General features: G+C 37.2%; 2 protein-coding genes across 3 annotated transcripts; both read right to left on the reverse strand.

Annotated features, from left to right (window-relative positions):
• Positions 1-1,867: 1,867 nt before the first annotated feature.
• On the reverse strand, positions 1,868-2,673 carry LOC101296556. Its single transcript, XM_004296158.1, has 3 exons — positions 2,658-2,673; positions 2,263-2,560; positions 1,868-2,174 (listed from the first exon to the last, which is right to left on the reverse strand). Exons 1-3 carry the CDS (start codon positions 2,671-2,673, stop codon positions 1,868-1,870), a joined length of 621 nt encoding a protein of 206 aa, XP_004296206.1.
• A 10,560-nt stretch (positions 2,674-13,233) lies between these two features.
• Positions 13,234-16,648, reverse strand: LOC101313491 (pyridoxal biosynthesis protein PDX2-like). 2 transcript variants are annotated; one of them, XM_004294972.1, is made up of 7 exons: positions 16,481-16,648; positions 16,258-16,385; positions 15,687-15,774; positions 15,478-15,551; positions 14,805-14,996; positions 13,879-13,976; positions 13,234-13,805 (listed from the first exon to the last, which is right to left on the reverse strand). In XM_004294972.1, exons 1-7 carry the CDS (start codon positions 16,533-16,535, stop codon positions 13,685-13,687), a joined length of 756 nt encoding a protein of 251 aa, XP_004295020.1. In that variant the 5' UTR covers positions 16,536-16,648; the 3' UTR covers positions 13,234-13,684. The 2 variants fall into 2 exon arrangements, with proteins under 2 accessions (XP_004295020.1, XP_004295019.1); XM_004294971.1 differs by having other exon boundaries at positions 13,879-13,991.
• Between the last annotated feature and the right edge of the window lie 1,851 nt (positions 16,649-18,499).

Genomic DNA, 18,499 nt, shown 5'->3' on the forward strand with positions numbered 1-18,499 from the left:
AGGGATGGGAGATTACACCAACTTTTCGATTATATTTTTGAATCTCTACCGTTCAGTTTGTTGGTCCTCATATATAGATCAATTCTGCAAATTTTCAGCCAATTTGGTGATCGTTAAGATGTCGAACAAGATTAAATCAATGAACGAACCAAATCTGCCAGACCTGAACCGTTCATGCTTATAATTAAAAATCGTAGTTTTGAATGCCTTAACGATCACCAAAATTTCTAAAAATTTGCAGAAGTGATCTACTCATATATAACTACATATTGAACGGTGGAGATGTGATTTTATGATCAAAAAGTTTGTGTAATCTCCCATCCCTCATATATGTCAAAAAAAGGGATCCCTCATTGGAAGGGCCCTGATCATATATATATAACAAATATAACCATATATATATAACATCAATAGATATTGCCAACAAATGACTGGCGGTACCACCGGAAAACATGGCTGGTCTGTAACAAATATAACCAAAATAACCATATATATATATAACATCAATAGATATTGCCAACAAATGACTGGTGGTACCACCGGAAAACATGGCCGGTCTTCTATTTTTTTTTTTTTTTCAATAGGAGGAAACATATCCTAAACAAGGAGGAGAAATAACTTCAAATATAATAGGTAACCCAAAATTCAATATATCATCAACAAACATAAGTCATCATCAAAGCTATAAACTAGTGAAACATAAATGGTGAAAGAAAAGAGAATGAGATTATACCAACCTATAAGTACTAGTAATACTTCATGAGTACGTAGAGAGGTAGACAAAGCTTTAGACGTCCCAAATTGATGATTTCCGATGCTAACATTGAAAATTTGTCGCCAGATTTCAGCTGCAGAACGTTTCTCTCTGTTTTAGATCTGGGCAGCGAGGAAGCATATATAAAGTCAAAAACACTTATGCGACGAAATTTTCGTCTCATTAGTATTGATTTTCGTCTCATAAGATACGACTCATGCGGCAAAAGAATTTTTCATCTCTTAGGATAACCACTTTTGCGACGAAAAAATGAATTTCGTCGCCTAAGAAAGAACATAAGAGACGAAGAATTTTTCGTCTCTTAAGTAAAATATTCGTCGCTTAGGTTATAACTTATGCGACGATTTAGTATTTCGTCACTTAGGTAAATACTTAAGCGACGAATGATTTTTCGTAGCATAAGTTAAACCTAAGAGACAAATAAAATTTTCTTCGTCGCATATGTCTTTTTTTCTAGTAGTGGCGCCTGCACTGTTTTACAAAGAGGTTGGACCTCCTTGCATTGGCTTCATGAATGAGTTGATTTGCGCTTAGCTAAGTAGAATTGAGGGAGTTCTCCGTTGAGGACAGTTTCCTTTTAGTTTATTTATTTTTATCAGTTAAACAACTCAGATACTATAACGAGTCTGTTGTGAGTCAAACTCACGACCTCCCACTTACAAGGAGAGACTTATGCCGCTAGACCAAATGATACTGAGTACAGTTTTCTTTTATTGATGTATTTGCTTTGGAGCTTAATAATTCTACTTTCAATTAAAAAAATATCATTGATTAAGTTCAGTTAACTCTTCAGTTGAATCAGATGTAAAGACTAAAGTAACTGTATGAGAAATTTATAACAACCATAAACAATCCCAATTTCTCAGACTGGTACTATTGACTGAGTTCATGAAATTTTTAAATGTCTCAATTCTAGATAAATTGCAATATATCCTGGCCAAGCTTGATTTGAACAGCAAGTTATTTGTTTATTCTACCCAAAACCGGATACAGAGATACAACAGTTGATTGTTGAAAACAATTAAATTAATTTAAAGACAGGGTTTATTTCTCTATTGATCCAGTACGTCTTGATCATCATCATTATCTGTATTATGCAACCACTCCAGTTGTAATTGCAAGCCCACCAGATTGACGAGCAGTAGTTTGAAAGCTACAAACCTTGCAGAGAGGTGAAAAAAGTGATGGGGTTTTGTACTTATCCTCTCCACCCATCAATGGCATTGGAACTCCTCTCTTTACTCGACTAACATATCCTGGTCTGTAAGTCTTCCCTAGAACTCCTTCCACGAGATCAGACAAATTTGAAAATGTGAACTGTGTCTCCAAGTGAGCAAAAGTATCATCAGCTGGTATATGGTAGTGATGCCTGTCTTCCTTTTCTCCAATAGACCTAACCCTAACGGTTATGTCGACTAGATCAGAGACCGTAACTCTTGCGTAATTCGCATCATCGGTTCTTTCGACGATTACCTCTCTGTCCTCACCATTCAGCCCCTCCATATTCAGGAATGTCAACTGACTCACCATTCCACTTCACCATGAGAGCATCAACTTTGTCGTCCCACTTGAAAACCCTCTTTGCTCCAATAACAAGGGTGTGACTGTCGAACATGATTGCGATGGCTTGAATCCATGTGAAGTCACGAGTCCTTCCTTCTGGTCGAGTCCCGATGAATTGTACGTTGATGTGGAGGTTTTCGTCTGAGACAATGGCAAAGTTTCCTCCCTTGGCTCCATGGAAGTAGAACATAATGTTAGCCTTGATCCATTGATTACAAGGAACTTAACACACAAGATAAATAGATACAATAGAATTAAGCAAAACATAACACAACTAAGTAAATATACTAACTAGAGTTCTTAAGGGAATTCAACAAACCTGAACTAGAGGCCATTGATATTCCAAACTCCGATCTTCTACACAACACTCTATTCAATATCTGTATGGGACTAGACTTTTAGCAACTGGTGAATAGAGTAAGTGTAGGGACCAGGTTTATATAGGATTCAACTTAGGCTTAGGCTCCTCCCATAAAGGAAACTAATTAGTAATAGAATCACATATATCCTTAATTTGTATATCATTTATATCATTGATCAATCACCTCAATCAATCAACTCAATTAGAGTCCAATTAGATCAATCACTATACAATTCAGATCCCTAACTTATGCATTTGATACATTGTGTATAAGTTAATCCGGAATTCCAATTACATGATTTCCCATTACTTATTCTGCTAGTAAATGGCAAGTTGCTGTTTACCTTAAGAACTTCAATGATATGTCCATATCAAGTTTACATTCTCCCACTTGGACATATCATGGAGTTCATGCAGCAAGAATACCAAAATATCAGATATAGTAATTAGTTCTTTAGTGCACATGTGGAAATCAAGAATAGAACAAAATCTGATATAAGGTTCTGTCAATCTACAGCCAAAACATAGAGCAATGAAAGAACCTCACCTCAACAGAAGAGAGGACTTGCATAACTACTAATGAGCCAACTGCAAATCACATGAACCACCAACTATGATATACCTGTAATAGCATTAAGTTTCCAGAATGTATCAACTTATGTCTTAATGCCATGGTCCTCAAGAAACACAGAATCTTTAATCAAAATATGCTTTATGTGTTTCTCAACTATATTTTTCTGTAGAAGTACTTCACATTGTTTCATCAATACAAAACAATCAAAACCTGTCAAGTAGCTACTGTATGTATACATAACATATAAGGATCCAACACATTACTCAAATGAAAATAAAACAATATTCAAATGAGCAATCCAAAAACTGTAGCAGATCAAGACCAACTGAATTAAACTGAACTTTTATTTCATATAGTTTGAACATCATGATCGACATCCATGTAGTTCAAAACTTTATTGCAAAGCATAGAGCAAAAGTACAAATCAGAAATAAAAGAAACAATGGTAACTCCCACTGTTTTCAACAATCAAAATTAGCCAAAACTCCAATGCTGGCAGCATGCTTATTAAAGGGAACATTTGGTAAGGCCTTAGTGAAGGGGTCTGCTAACTGAAATAGAGTGCCAATGTTTACAACATCTACCTCTTTACGTTTCACTCTCTGTCTAACACTAAAATACTTTAAATCAATGTGCTTGGAATTTGTAGACCTCTTGTTATTTTTAGTGAAATACACAGCAGCTGTATTGTCACAAAAAATCTTCAAGGGCCTAGAAACTATAGAATCTAGAACCTTGGTCTCTAAAAGAAAGTTCCTGAGCCAAAGACCTTGGCACAAACCCTCATAGATCGCAATGTACTCAGCTTGCATTGTTGATGTTGCTATCAGGCCTTGCTTCACACTTTTCCAAGCTATTGCTCCTCCAGCAAGAACAAAAACATACCCTGAAGTGGATTTGTTTGAATCTGGATAATTTCCAGCAAAGTCAGAATCTGTGTACCCTGTGAGTTCTAAGTCTTCAACTCTTCTGTAAACCAACATGTGACTCTTTGTTTTCTGCAAATACCTGAGGACCTTCTTTGCAGCAATCCAGTGAGCCATTCCCGGATTAGACTGAAACCTAGCCAACATCCCAACAACAAAAGCGATATCAGGTCTAGTGCATACTTGTGCATACATTAAACTGCCAACAACTCCAGAGTAAGGCTTGTTCTTCATTTCTTGTTTTTCAAAGTCTGATATTGGTGAGTCAAGTTTAGCTAACTTATCACCCTTGTTCATTGGCACATCATTTCCAGAACAATTCTGCATGTGAAACTTCTTCAAAACTCCTGTGATATAACTCTGTTGAGATAAACCAAGCAAGCGTCTCTTCCTATCCCTTTTTATCTCAATCCCTAACACATATGAAGCTTCACCAAGGTCTTTCATGTCAAAATTCATTGACAGAAATTTCTTGGTCTCATTCAAAAGAGCAAGATTGCTGCTTGCCAACAATATATCATCGACATACAACACCAGAAAAATAAATTGGCTCCCACTGATCTTCATGTACACACACTCATCAGCCATATTCTCAACAAAACCAAAAGAACTAATGACAGAGTTAAATTTCAAGAACCATTGTCTTGAGGCCTGTTTCAATCCATAAATGGATTTGTTTAACTTGCACACCAGATGCTCAGTCCCAGGTGCAATAAAACCCTCAGGTTGTTTCATGTATATATTCTCCTCTAAATCACCATTTAGGAAGGCAGTCTTCACATCCATTTGGTGCAGCTCCATGTCAAAATGAGCCACAAAAGCCATGATTAATCTAAAAGCATCTTTGCTTGAAACAGGTGAAAAAGTCTCATTGTAATCAATTCCCTCCTTCTGTGTAAAACCCTTGGCAACTAATCTTGCCTTGTACCTCTCAACTGTTCCATCTGCACGTTTTTTAGTCTTGAATACCCACTTGCAGCCAATTGCCTTGTGCTTTCCAGCTGGTTCAACTAACTCCCACACATTATTTTCACTCATGGATTTCATCTCTGCCTCCATTGCTTCTCCCCACTCCTGAGCTTTTTCACTTTGTAATGCTTCTCTATAGCTGAGTGGATCATCATCTTCTCCAAAATCAATCTCAGCTTCTTGCAAATAAACAACAAAGTCATCTGTGTTTATTGCACTTCTTCTCACTCTTTCAGATCTTCTTAGTGGTTGTGCTGCAGGTTGGGGTGGAATCTCAGCTTCTACTTGAGCCAACTGATCAACTTGCTCCTCAGGTTCTTGCTCAACTTCTTGTTCTTGCGGATTATTGTCAAAAACAAGACCATTGTCTTGTGAAGCTGGTTCAGCCATAGCTGGGTTTTGTATCTGTGTCTGTGGCAAAGGCAAAACTATATCTGGTATGCTACTACGTTTGTCATGCGTAACAGCATCATCTGAAGCTTCTTCACAGTCAAAAACATACTCTTCTACAGATCTATTCTCACTCATTTCATCATAGAAAATAGCTCTGTTCGTTTCAATGATTCTAGTGCTATGTGAAGGGCAGTAGAATTTGAAACCTTTAGACTTTTCAGGATATCCAATGAATGAACCACTCACTGTCCTGCTATCAAGTTTACCCAGTTTCGGATTGTAAGCTTTTGCTTCAGCCTTACAACCCCATACATGCAAGTGATGAAAACTCGGCTTTCTGTTGCACCCAAAGTTCAAATGGGGTACTGGTTATGGCTTTGCTAGGTGTTCTATTTGTGAGGTAGTTTGCTGTTTTCAAGGCCTCGCCCCATAAGTATTTCGGAAGACCAGAAGCACACATCATGCTTCTAATCATATTTTGGTAAGTCCTATTTCTTCTCTCAGCCACTCCATTCTGTTGGGGTGTACCAGGTGTAGTATATTGGGCTACAATCCCATTCTCTTGCAAATATCTTGCAAAAGGCCCCATGCGTTGCCCACTTTCATCATACCTCCCAAAAAACTCTCCCCCTCTATCAGACCTCACTATCTTAATCACCTTATCCAACTGTTTCTCAACTTCTGCTCTAAAAATCTTAAACTTTTCTAGGGACTGGCTTCTATCATTCATGAGGTATACATAGCAATATCTACTAAAATCATCAATAAATGTTATGAAATATTTATTTCCACAGATAGTTACATCTCTGTAAGGTCCACTAATGTCCGTATGTATGATTTCCAAAACATTTTGGCTTCTAGTTGACCCTTTCTTGTTACTTGTGGTTAACTTACCCTTTATGCATTCAACACAAGTTTCAAAATCTGTGTAATCCAAGTTTGGCAGAAGGTTTTGTTTTTCTAAAATTTTCATTCTTTCAAGAGAAATGTGGCCAAGTCTTTTATGCCACAGAAAAGAAGAATTTTCAGAAAACTTTCTTTTAATTCCAGCAGTCTTATCCATCTTTTCAGATGATTCTAAAAGCAAAACATTTTTATCTTTTGGATATGAACAAAGCAACTGAATATAATCACCAATGAGCACACCAGAGCCAATATAATTTGAATGGAGAGAGATTTTTATTTCATTAACACTAAGTAGAAAACAATAACCAGTTCTCATCAAGAGACTAACAGAAACAAGATTCCTTTTCAAAGAAGGAATATAGAAAACATTATTCAAATCAACAAAAAACCCAGAACCCAAATCTAATCGAACTACCCCAATTGCTTTGACAGCTACTCTCTGACCATTCCCGACACAGACCCGCTGCTCACTCTCTCTTGGTTCCCTCCAACTTAGAAACCCCTGCATAGAATTGGAAACATGTATTGGTGAACCACTATCAAGCCACCAGGAATCTGGTGAAACATTTATTAAATTAATTTCAATAGATAAGACTATGTAATTACCTCTCTTCTTAAGCCAGTCCTTATACTTAGGGCACTCTCTCTTCATGTGACCATCTCGCTTACAAAAGAAACACTTAAAGGAAGTGTTCTTCTTGGGTTTCAGGGAAGGGATAGGTTTGGTACCTGAAGTACTAGGCTTGGAAATATCTCCAGCAAGTTTCTTCCCTTTGAACCTCCATGCCTTTCCATGGTTCTTCCCCACAAGGTTCACAGTCATATCCTTCCTATGATTTTCCTCCTCCTGTACACAAATGGCAATGAGCTCATTGAGAGACCATTTGTCCTTTTGAGTGTGATACGCTGTCTTCAGCTGGCCAAACTTTTGAGGCAGTGAGTTCAGTGCCAGATGCACGATGAACTGGTCGTCGATAGCTATCTGCAAATCCTTGAGTTTTGCAGCATTCTCTATCATTTTCATAATGTGCTCCCTTATCTCACCAGAACCACCATATTTCATGGTGATTAGAGAATCCAAAAGCTGACCCGTTTCAGCCTTCTGGTTCTCTTGGTACATCTGTGCAATCCTATCCAGGTACTCTTTTGCTGTGCCTTCATCCGAGACACTTCCTCTAACCGCGTCACTCATGGTTCGCTTCAGAATGAGCTTTGTCATTCTATTAGCTCTCTGCCACTCTTGTGCATGAGCTCTGACAAGGTCCTCTGCGTCATCAGTGATGGGTGCAGGTGCATCCTCAATGAGGCAAAGGTCAATGTTCAACAGACCTAAATAGATCTCAATGTCTGAGCTCCACTTCTTAAAGTTCGAACCAGTCAGTGGTTCAATGGTAGCCAAGCTAACACCTGAGTTGCCCAAAACTGAAAAAATAAAAAGAAAATTTTGCCAAGTCTTTCTGCTTTGCTTATGACCTATGTAGTTAAGTCAAAAACAACCAAAAACAAGCAACACACAGAAAAACAAACAAAACATTCAATTTTCAGCAGATATATATATAAAAACAAACAAAACATTCAATTTTCAGCGGATATATATATACCAGAATCAAGCCCCTTTATTCTCCATATTATGTAATACCTTTAATGGCAAAATAACATAACATGCTTTATTTTCTGTATCACAAACCAAAATAGATAAAAATGCGTTTTGCTTAGATCAGTCAACACCTTTTTGGCAAGAAGAAAAGAACTAGGCAACCTGATGCAATTAGATCTATTTCGTCATGTGCTGTTTATGCAAATTAACTACACAGAAAGTTTAAACCTTATTTATAAGATACAGTTGTGTATTGAGATGCATAAACACAATTTTCCCTGGTCTCTGTGTCCACAAGATTAATGAAAATACCAGAGACACTTTGCTTTGTGCAACATGTACCTCTGAGACCTTCATTAATCCCGAAACCAGTTGTTGGTAGACCAACTGTACCTGTGATGAAAATTTCAAATAGATGCATCCAGCAAGTAGGGAGACAATCTTTATACATAAGCATCATTCAACAATCATCACAAGCAATATCATATCAATCAACATCACTGACCAATCTACAGAATTTCCATTCTATGAACAAATATCAAAGCTGAAAATAATAATATAATTCTGCAGTTTAAGCACCATTCCATCATCTACTCATTCCAGAAGTGCTATAATTATGATCAAAATGTTGAAAATCGACAAAATTTATAAGGGTAATTCGAAAACTGACCCGATCGCTCCCGCGCTGCACAGAACACGTTAGCGGAAGCAAATAATTCATAGCAGCATATAATCGAAGCGATCCGAAAGCAAAGCAATATACCAATTCGATGCAAAAAATCAGAAATCAAAGATATTCCTTTTGAAACAAAGGAGAACCCTAAGCCTCAATATGTTTTTCCAGAAAATCTGGACACGGAAAAAGATTACTCTCTTGTAAACATATGGGCTTGGGCTTGAGCATTTGTAGAATCAGGGCAAGCCTTGACAAAAACGTCTTGGCCCAACCAAGTGTATATGTGCATATGTATTTGATTTAATCAAATAAAAAAAAAACTTCATGAAAAAACATACGATCTAAGTTCTTGTGTGTGTGGCTCTGATACCACATGTTAGCCTTGATCCATTGATTACAAGGAACTTAACACACAAGATAAATAGATACAATAGAATTAAGCAAAACATAACACAACTAAGTAAATATACTAACTAGAGTTCTTAAGGGAATTCAACAAACCTGAATTAGAGGCCATGATATTCCAAACTCCGATCTTCTACACAACACTCTATTCAATATCTGTATGGGACTAGACTTTTAGCAACTGGTGAATAGAGTGTGTGTAGGGACCAGGTTAATATAGGATTCAACTAAGGCTTAGGCTCCTCCCATAAAGGAAACTAATTAGTAATAGAATCACATATATCCTTAATTTGTATATCATTTATATCATTAATCAATCACCTCAATCAATCAACTCAATTAGAGTCCAATTAGATCAATCACTATACAATTCAGATCCCTAACTTATGCATTTGATACATTGTGTATAAGTTAATCCGGAATTCCAATTACATGATTTCCCATTACTTATTCTGCTAGTAAATGGCAAGTTGCTGTTTACCTTAAGAACTTCAATGATATGTCCATATCAAGTTTACACATAACACCATCACCACCAATAAATCGAGGGTCGTAGCAGATTGATCCATACCCATCACAGTTTCCTCTTCTAACTGCCAAAAATCATCACGTCAGTAAAGAGTACGTAAATGGTGTTACCTGAGCCTCACTCAACTGACAGGCCAGGTTGATGTGAAAAATAAAATTCAGGATCAAGAAAGGACGTCATAAATCTATCCGAGTTCTATCTGTAAATCTATTAAGAGATATATATGCAAAGTACATTATGGAGAGATATGCTCTTAATCTTGCAAGTGACTTCACTCTTGCTTCCGCAGTTAACAAAGCAACCCTTTTTCTTCTTGTTGTTTTTGGGCTTTCTTTCGGGGCATTCGGGTGGACAAACAAGGGTCTTGTAAAAACAGGCTCCCTGCGCTTTGCACATACATTGCTCTTGTCCCGTCGCTAGTGGTGGCAATACGTCGTAGTTGGTACTGTCACTAATTGCATTACCGTTGCCGTTGCCATTCCCGTTCCCGTTACCATTGCCATTTCCGTTGTCGCTGCCGGTGTCACCGTTGCCGTTCCCATTTCCATTACCGTTGCCACTGCCAGTGTTGCCATTACCGTTCCCGTTCCCGTTCCCGTTGCCACTTCCAGTGTTGCCATTGCCGTTCCCATTTCCATTGCCACCGCCAGTGTTACCATTCCCATTACCGTTTCCGTTTCCACTGCCTTGGCCCAGAACAGAGCAGGCTTCCATGGCAAGGAGCACCACAGCGACAGCCAACAACACAAATGACACTCTCAGTTTAGCCATTTCTAGCTAAGTACTCAGTGTGTTTACCTTCTTCTTACGCTGAAGTACTTCTATTGTGAGCAGAAGAAGGATTGATGGAAAGTCCACTATTCGTAACAGTATTTATAGGGGAGTATTGAGAGAATCCAAGCCTTAAGTCTGTACCAAAATGGTTGCTTAATTAGCTGGTTCTCTTATTTTAGTTCAGATGCCATGCAAAACATCCTTTTTGAGAACCTGAAGCATTGTTGGTAACTTGAGTTTGTAATAGCTAGGAATCCTAGGATTGAGCACGATTTTTTAGGATTACTATATAACCTTCGATTCCTCGCTAATTCATGTTAATGGTTTACTTTTTAAGAATGCTAGCTTTCTATATAGAACAATATCATTTCTAATTGCTATATCAATGAAAAAGTGCAAATCGCATGAAATATTAGATCGATTATAAGCTGATAATCGTAAACCAATGTTGATACATCCTTAAATAAGCTGACAATCAATAATAAGATTTCACGGACATAAGAGTTTTCAGTTCAGATCAATACTCAAACCAAGTACCAACCACTCCATGCACTACACTTCTAAGTTCGTCGAAAATGCTTTTGCAATCTTATTCTTAGAGGAATTCTTATTCATTGTTCCTGAACGTTAAGGTATTCAATACAACATTTTAACGACATTTGCGCATTAGGTCATGAAAGATTCCTGAAACCTAAACGACTTCACCTGAAATCTAGCTAGTTTAGGGTTAACTACCTTTTGATTTAAGAATATTACATACTCGTATGATTAAGCCTTCACCTGAAATTTATAATGTAAATTAGGGTTACATACTACCTTTTTTTTTTTTTTTTTTTAAAACGGGTTGGGTCTTCTGTTAGGTTGGAGTAGTGTCCCTCCGCCCTATATTATTATTAATAATAGATTGAGAATACACCAAAGGGGACATAGAGCATAAACCTCATATAATATTACATGCATCGCACATCATGTATTATATTAGGCGTGTCATTGACCCAAAACTCATCCAAAACGGATCCATTAGCCAGGTGTGCTAGCTAGTCTATGTGCAACACCATTAGCTTTACGAAAGATATGTCTAACCGAAACAAAACTGAAAGCTTGCAAGTATGACTTACGGTCATTCATTATTGTTACATACTCTACTATTTTCCAATGTAAATTTAGAACAATTAAGTTCTGTTATCCAGCAGTCTGATATATTGTGCATATTGCTAACCCGTAGCACTGGTTTAATGGAATTATATGTTCTAATCGATCTGTTTGCCAACCGTAATTTGCCTCCTAAACTACTTCTCATTACGATGTACGTAGTTTGGAAGTCTCACAGTGTGTACAACTTTTTACATTGCGCTCTACCAAAGGCATGTAACACGTACATGTGACATATTACAATACACTACTAGGATGCAAGAAAATATTATGTACTCTTCATCATTAGGCTCTTAATATACGTTGATTAATATAAGTTCGTATTTAAGATATGGCTTTTTTTTTTGTCTTTTTCCAAAACTAGTGGGTGGAAACTTGCAACTTTCAAAATTTTCCTTCCGAGGAAAGGAACTGGCCGGCAGGATACCTAGCTGCTTCAAGCTTGCTTCAGGCAATCTGCTGCAGGCAGTGAATTAAGTTAGAAGTGAATAGCAAAGAGAGCTAGCTAGCTAGCTTCAAGAAAGCTTTAGAGTGTAATTAAGACTGGTTTGCATACTTGCGGGATGAGAAAACTTTTCAACAGCTATGACTACTTTCATTTTGAAGCCACCTGAGGCAGGTGCAGGATTCCCTGTCTACAACCCAAGAGCGAAGAGGATGGATATATATATATATATATATATATATATATATATGTTAGTTGGGAACATATCGTAATACCAAAACTCGGAATTAGGGTTTATATATCAATCTTGAACAATATATAGTTTATGATATCTGTTTCTTAACGGACCATAAATGAATAGGATGATGTTCAACTTCATTGCATCGATCTGATGTCACAGGTGTATCATTCTAAGAACTAAATCGGTAACATTAGATAAATTCACATTTAGATGAGACAAAATAGGGAAGATAGTAAATTGCTAATTCACTTCTGGCATGTTTACTAACTTGAAACAGGAATGAAAATGACGGAATTGATTTCGGATGTATCGACCATAAAGCAATGTATTTACTTAGGTCCTGGTATAAATGTGAGAGTACCAGAGGTAAAATACATTTCAGGCTATGATTGAAATGACCAAAATTGATTTTTGTTCTGCTCGTTTGCACTCGTATGAGAAACAGTGGCCGTACCAGAGCTTGTTTTTTTTTTTTCTTTTTTTTGGTCGAAGGATGCTGAAATTCATTGAAAAGCCACAAGGGCTAGAATAAAACAGTACAGGCAGGGAACAAGAAAGCAAGAGAACGAGATTAACTAAACAAAAGCAAGTACAAAGCCAGTCCCAAAATACAGCTAGCCGGCTAGGGAGGGCCAGGTAAACCACCATTCCTAAGAATTGAAAGAAGGGAGCTTGGAGGACTATTGGCCCATTCTTGCGGGCACAAACTCCAAGCGAGCTTAGCCGCTGCATACGCAGCACGGTTAGCTTCTCTTGAAATCCAGTTCCAACGGACTTCCCGAAAGAGAGGGCGAAGATGGAACACATTCTGCAACATTGGATTGATCTTCCAGCACTTGGAAGAGGACATGTTGTTCAGAGCTTTAATCGTATCTTGGCAGTCACTCTCGAGAATGATCTTCTGTGTACCAGAGCTACAAAACGAATCCTCACCCAACACTGACCGATGAAAATTTAAAATTCAAGGTCGAGCAGAGTCGCAGACTTACATGGCATAGGGTGGATGCGGTGCAAATTCATGGCCGAAATGATAAACTTGGGAAGTTGGAATCATAACAAACACAGGAAGGTAAACGCAATACAGTAAAACTTGACATTTAGGGCCCAAGATTAGCCATCAAGATTTATTATTAGGAATAGAAAAGGTCCTAAGGTTCATTTCAGCTTTATAATTTTATATACACCATCAGTAAATTGAAATGCAAAACTGGTTTCTTGTCCTAAAACTAAACAGTAGCAGAAACCACCTGAAAAAGTACCTGGTCACAATCAAAGACCTTTTAAGCTTTTACGGATATCATCATTTTTTTGTCATAAAACATAACCAGGGAAACAGACAAAAACTATTGTATAACTTCATAAATCAGGAAATAACCTTGATCATAAATCTCATCGCCACTATAGAAATACAGGGAGGTCAATCTTTGTCTGTTTGTTAAAATCAAGATCTGCACCAACAGAAACAATGCTACTTGAGGCCCCTTCGGTTTCAGTGGCCATCTTCAGGAAGTAACTATGCCTGCGCAGGAAAATATTTAGAACCTCATCTGACATTAGCTAAGGAGAAATAGCCTAAAGAAAGTTAATTATACCATCGAGTATCTGCTGTCAGTTCAGGGTGGAAGGCAGTCGCTAGCAAATTCCCTTGTCTGACAGCTACAATCACTTTCTTCTCAGACCCAGAATTTTCCTGAAATACCCAATCCTGAGTGCGAATATAGCAATGTAGAGAAAATGATGACTCAGTTGAGGCATTATAAGTGCAGGTTAGCACCAGGAACTTGGTCGTTGACAATAGATTTTCACATCAAATTGGAAGCTAAAAGATAAGGCGTTAGACTATTAGTCATATTATACAACCTGGTTTGTGACTGGTGATTCTTAAAAACCACTAAAGGTAAGATAGGCGATTCGGCAAGATTTGATGCTAAGTAACTTATTGAAGGAGTGTCACTAAACTAATATTGTGCTCGTGAATATCAAAGTAATCTCTGATGAGTCTGATCTGACTTTATTCAACAATTTTCAACTGTAAACGCAAGTGTTAATACTCAACAATGGTAAATGTTCAGCTTATCATGTAATGAGTTCTACTTGTAAACATCATTTGCTCAACTTTCATAATATGTGAAACTATTTGGCTATGACACTCTTCTGTAAAAATGAAAATCTCCAGTTCACTGAATAGAGGTGGTTTTACTCGATTACTACTGAATAGAGGTGGTTGGATTTACACGTCTGGTACAGAGTTCAGTTTGATAAAAACAAACAAGTGACCAAATTTATGATGATGATGGATGGAGTATGATTTAAATGTACTTTGACTCATCAGGTGCTAAACACTATACAGCTGGTTAACCTTACCATTTATATCAAAGTTTGATAATTTGAAAAAGAAAATGTTCTTTGAAAAGCAAATAACAAGAATACAGTAATACTGCAAACCTAAATGAAACCAATAAGCGCTTGACTATAGAATATGTTTACATCGAACCATGTTAGCAGAACAATCACAAACCTTGTCACCTTCAACACCAGGATTTGAATTCTTCCACTTATTAGCTGGGACAGGATAATCAGCCAGGACTTCAACTCCTGGTCCTACCTCAAGGATTGCAGGAGCACGGATGAAAACTCCACGAAATACTTCAGGACCACCTTCCTTCGAAGCAAGTTCTGGTACTGAAAGTTCTGTCTCAAAACTTTGAATCTGTAATTTGAAAAAAATTATAAAAAAAAAACAATGACAAGTTGAGGAAACCAAAATTCAATCAACAAATAACACACCGTAATAATAAAACAATATTATAGTCCCTTAAGAAGTCAGGTTTTCACAACCATTTTCTCTATCTTTCATTAACAGTAAAACCAAAAATAAACTAGATTGCTCAATTGTCATTCCATTAGTCATAAACCCCAAGAAGTATAATTCACATTAATTCTCTAGGCCTATGCTAGTAATAACAAAGTTGTCATTGCAGTGGATAACTCATTGCAGTGGATACTATGTCCTCAGTGCTTGGCACACTCCTTATATAAACTTTCAAACCCAAGACCACTAGTACTACATTTCAATATTATATACGGACAGCTATACCATAATACCAATGCAACATGGTTTTTTTACCAATGATATCTGCATATGTATCTGTCTTGATGAACATGCATGAGTGCAAAAGTCATTCTGGTACCTGACTACCAAAGAAATTTCTGTGAACCATGCAATCTAGGCCTCCAACAAGTTCCTGTCCTCCTATCTTCTGTCCTGAAAACACATTCAACTTGTCTCAATAACTAAACAATATTTGGCAGCTTAAACGGTGTCTGTGAAATCTTATTCACTTTTACAATGTAAACTGACAAAAAAGATTTAAAAGAAAAAATGAAGACGGAAATGCACCTGTAGCTCTGTTTGCTAAGAAAATAAGCCCTGCACAGGTTCCCCAGACAGGCTTCCCCATCTTCACAAACTCACGCAAAGCAGGAAACTGTAACGATTTCAAACAAATAAGTCACAATCAATATCGTTCATTTGAATAACGTTCTGTTTGCCAAGTAAAAACATATCAAAGTATACAAAGAACTGTTCTTTATCAATTATTGAAACAATGAGGTCATAAACAAAACTAAGACTTAGTTGGTGTATTGAGGCAAGTTGATTGCTTTTCTTTTTTCTAATCAAATTTTACCTACAACAAAATCAAACAGGATGCTCAAATAATGCTTTAATCTACTTCCTTTCCTTTACCTTCTCTCTCTCATGTGTGATTAGTTCACAATTCCACACACTCCTATACACCCGATGAACCAGAGAACCAAACCCAAATAACCAAATTACACCCTTTCAAGAACAGTCCTCAATTTCACCAAATCCCCATTTACTAAGAGCGTGTGTACTCATTTAATCCAGGAGTAAAAAAAAAAGTAAAAATCTTTAAACCAATGATTGAGACTGTGAGTGATAGACATACCAGGTTGTGATACTCGGCAAGCTTAGCCATGGTGGTGCTCTCTCCTCCAGGGATTATGAGTGAGGCCAAGTTCTCGAGTTGCTCTGGTTTCTTTATCTCCACCCCCTTCACTCCAAGCCTTCTCAGCACTGCAACGCAGAAGGAGGGGTTTCAATAAAGAATTTACAGCAAAACCCAAAAGGACATGTATATGGGTCAGAGAGAAGAGATAAGAAAGACATGCCTGCTATGTGTTCGTTGTAAGAGCCCTGTAAAGCAAGCACGCCGACGAGGGCCATTTTGGTCGGAGGCAAAGCTTCAAGGACTTTGGGCTGACAACTAGAGAAAGAGAGTATGAGTGAAGCGCGCCTCTTCTTTGGTGAGTGGTTCCTCTTTCTTTTCCAAAAGTTAAGCGTGTATTCGTTAGCTTCTTGGCCGGATTCTATGAATATGCAATTTGTCATGTAAAAATCATTACTTACATCACATTCTTTTTACATTTACCCAAAGAATTGAGGTCCAAATTTAGATCTGACAAAAATTGAACATGAGGAGGGAAGGAAAAATATATGAATTAGTTTCAGTCTCTTGGTACGGAGTTAACATCATTTCAGTCCTCATACTCTTAATTTTAAAAATTTACCTTTTATGGTTTTCAATTTTCATAAATCATGTTTAATTGCTAAAATTCTGAACGTTAAATGCTAATAAGAAATCTTAGAAAAATGGTCTTAAAAGGTGATTTTTGTTGTTATATGTCTATTTTAGCCCTTCAAGTGAGTTATATATAGTCAAAATTAACGTATAAATTAGATGGAATTTCAACAATTGGGCATCATTTATGAAAATTTGAAACTTTATGGGATAAATTTTCAAATTTGAGATAACGAGAACTAAAATGAAGTTAACCCTAAACCTCAGGGGGCAAAATGAATTTAATACAAAATAATATTATAGAAAGTTGTAAAGAACAAGATTATGGTTACAAAAGAGTTTTAATAGCTCATTCCCAACATCCCCTACCTTGCTCAAATGAATTCGGTGGTTTTCAACATCCTTTAAGGTTTAAGCTCAAGAACCTGCTTCAAACACTTGAATTCCCCTTTTTAAGAGTCTAGAAACAAGACTAGAAGGTCTGAACATGAACTTCGCTACACCATTAAGCTGGAAAGATGGTCGCTCGACAAAGAGACTCTTATTCTGACTAACTGCCAACAAAGTGGTAAAGAGGCATCGACATACCAACAAGGCAACATCTTTTTTAAAAAATATATTAAATAACTCACACACCCTAGGTAGCAACTTCATGTCCATGATGGATTAACATACACTCGAATCAACCCCGCCACTTGACTATTAATGAATGCATGTGATAAATACAATGTACTTCGTCATCACTATGCAACAGTCTCATCACGGTCCACAAGTGGTCGGATATTTTTTAAACTGAAAATAAATAATAAAGCCAACAAACTAACTTGAAAACAAAAGAAATGCAAAACCTAGGCAAACAAACGAAACCCATTTTGTAGCCCAAATCAAACCCAGACCCGACTTGATCCCTAAGGACCAAATTGATATCTTTTGCCAACAAACCATCATGATTGCCCCTACCATCTCCACCACTCTACCACCAGCTGTAAATCTATGCGCCATTTTACAGCCTACACATCGTCGTCGTTAAGGTTGCCTCCATCAAAACTGTGGGCTCACCACTCCAACACAGTAACATAACTCTAGGTCACCCATCAAAACCAGGAAGAGCTTGATCTGATCTCAACTCTCCGAAAGTCTTCCAAACCAAAGACAGAGCACCCGAAAAAATCCTAATGTGAACAAAAGGACACTAGATCGAAGAGCACAACACCCCATTAGGTAGGGGTGGGTTCGGTCTTGTTCGGTTCGGTTTTCATCTAAAACCAGAAACCAAACCGAATAAAAAATTCGGTTCGGTTTGACATTTTTTGAGACCTTGAACCGGAAACCAAACCAAACTGTGGTTCGGTTCGGTTTCGGTTTTTTTTCCTTCTTTTTTAAAATAACTTTTCTTAAAGTTTGTATGCTTTTGGCTTAGTAAAAAATTATCGTATTTTAGGTCTTTTTTTTTCTTTCATTACTTATTTTTATAAGCACACACTACAAAAATTAATTCAGTTAGCCACGGCACAAAGCCGTCGCCAAAAGCCATTCTACCGTCGCAAAAGACCAATGTACATATAATATATGAATAAAATTTTTGACAATGATTCTTCAACAAACCAAC

The sequence above is a fragment of the Fragaria vesca genome, linkage group LG3 (genome assembly GCF_000184155.1).
Source record: "Fragaria vesca subsp. vesca linkage group LG3, FraVesHawaii_1.0, whole genome shotgun sequence".
In the NCBI taxonomy this organism is placed as follows: domain Eukaryota; kingdom Viridiplantae; phylum Streptophyta; class Magnoliopsida; order Rosales; family Rosaceae; genus Fragaria; species Fragaria vesca.

What these genes read in the sequence shown, in the direction of transcription:
- LOC101296556 (XM_004296158.1), bottom strand. An exon ending in GAATATGGAGGGGCTGAATG is followed by an intron (nt 2,175 to 2,262) that starts GTGAGGACAGAG and finishes CATAACCGTTAG; the next exon opens with GGTTAGGTCTATTGGAGAAA.
- LOC101313491 (XM_004294971.1), bottom strand. Translation starts at nt 16,535, where the DNA reads ATGGCCCTCGTCGGCGTGCTTGCTTTACAGGGCTCTTACAACGAACAC. An exon ending in TTGCCGAGTATCACAACCTG is followed by an intron (nt 15,775 to 16,257) that starts GTATGTCTATCA and finishes AAATCGTTACAG; the next exon opens with TTTCCTGCTTTGCGTGAGTT. An exon ending in CTTAGCAAACAGAGCTACAG is followed by an intron (nt 15,552 to 15,686) that starts GTGCATTTCCGT and finishes ATGTGTTTTCAG; the next exon opens with GACAGAAGATAGGAGGACAG.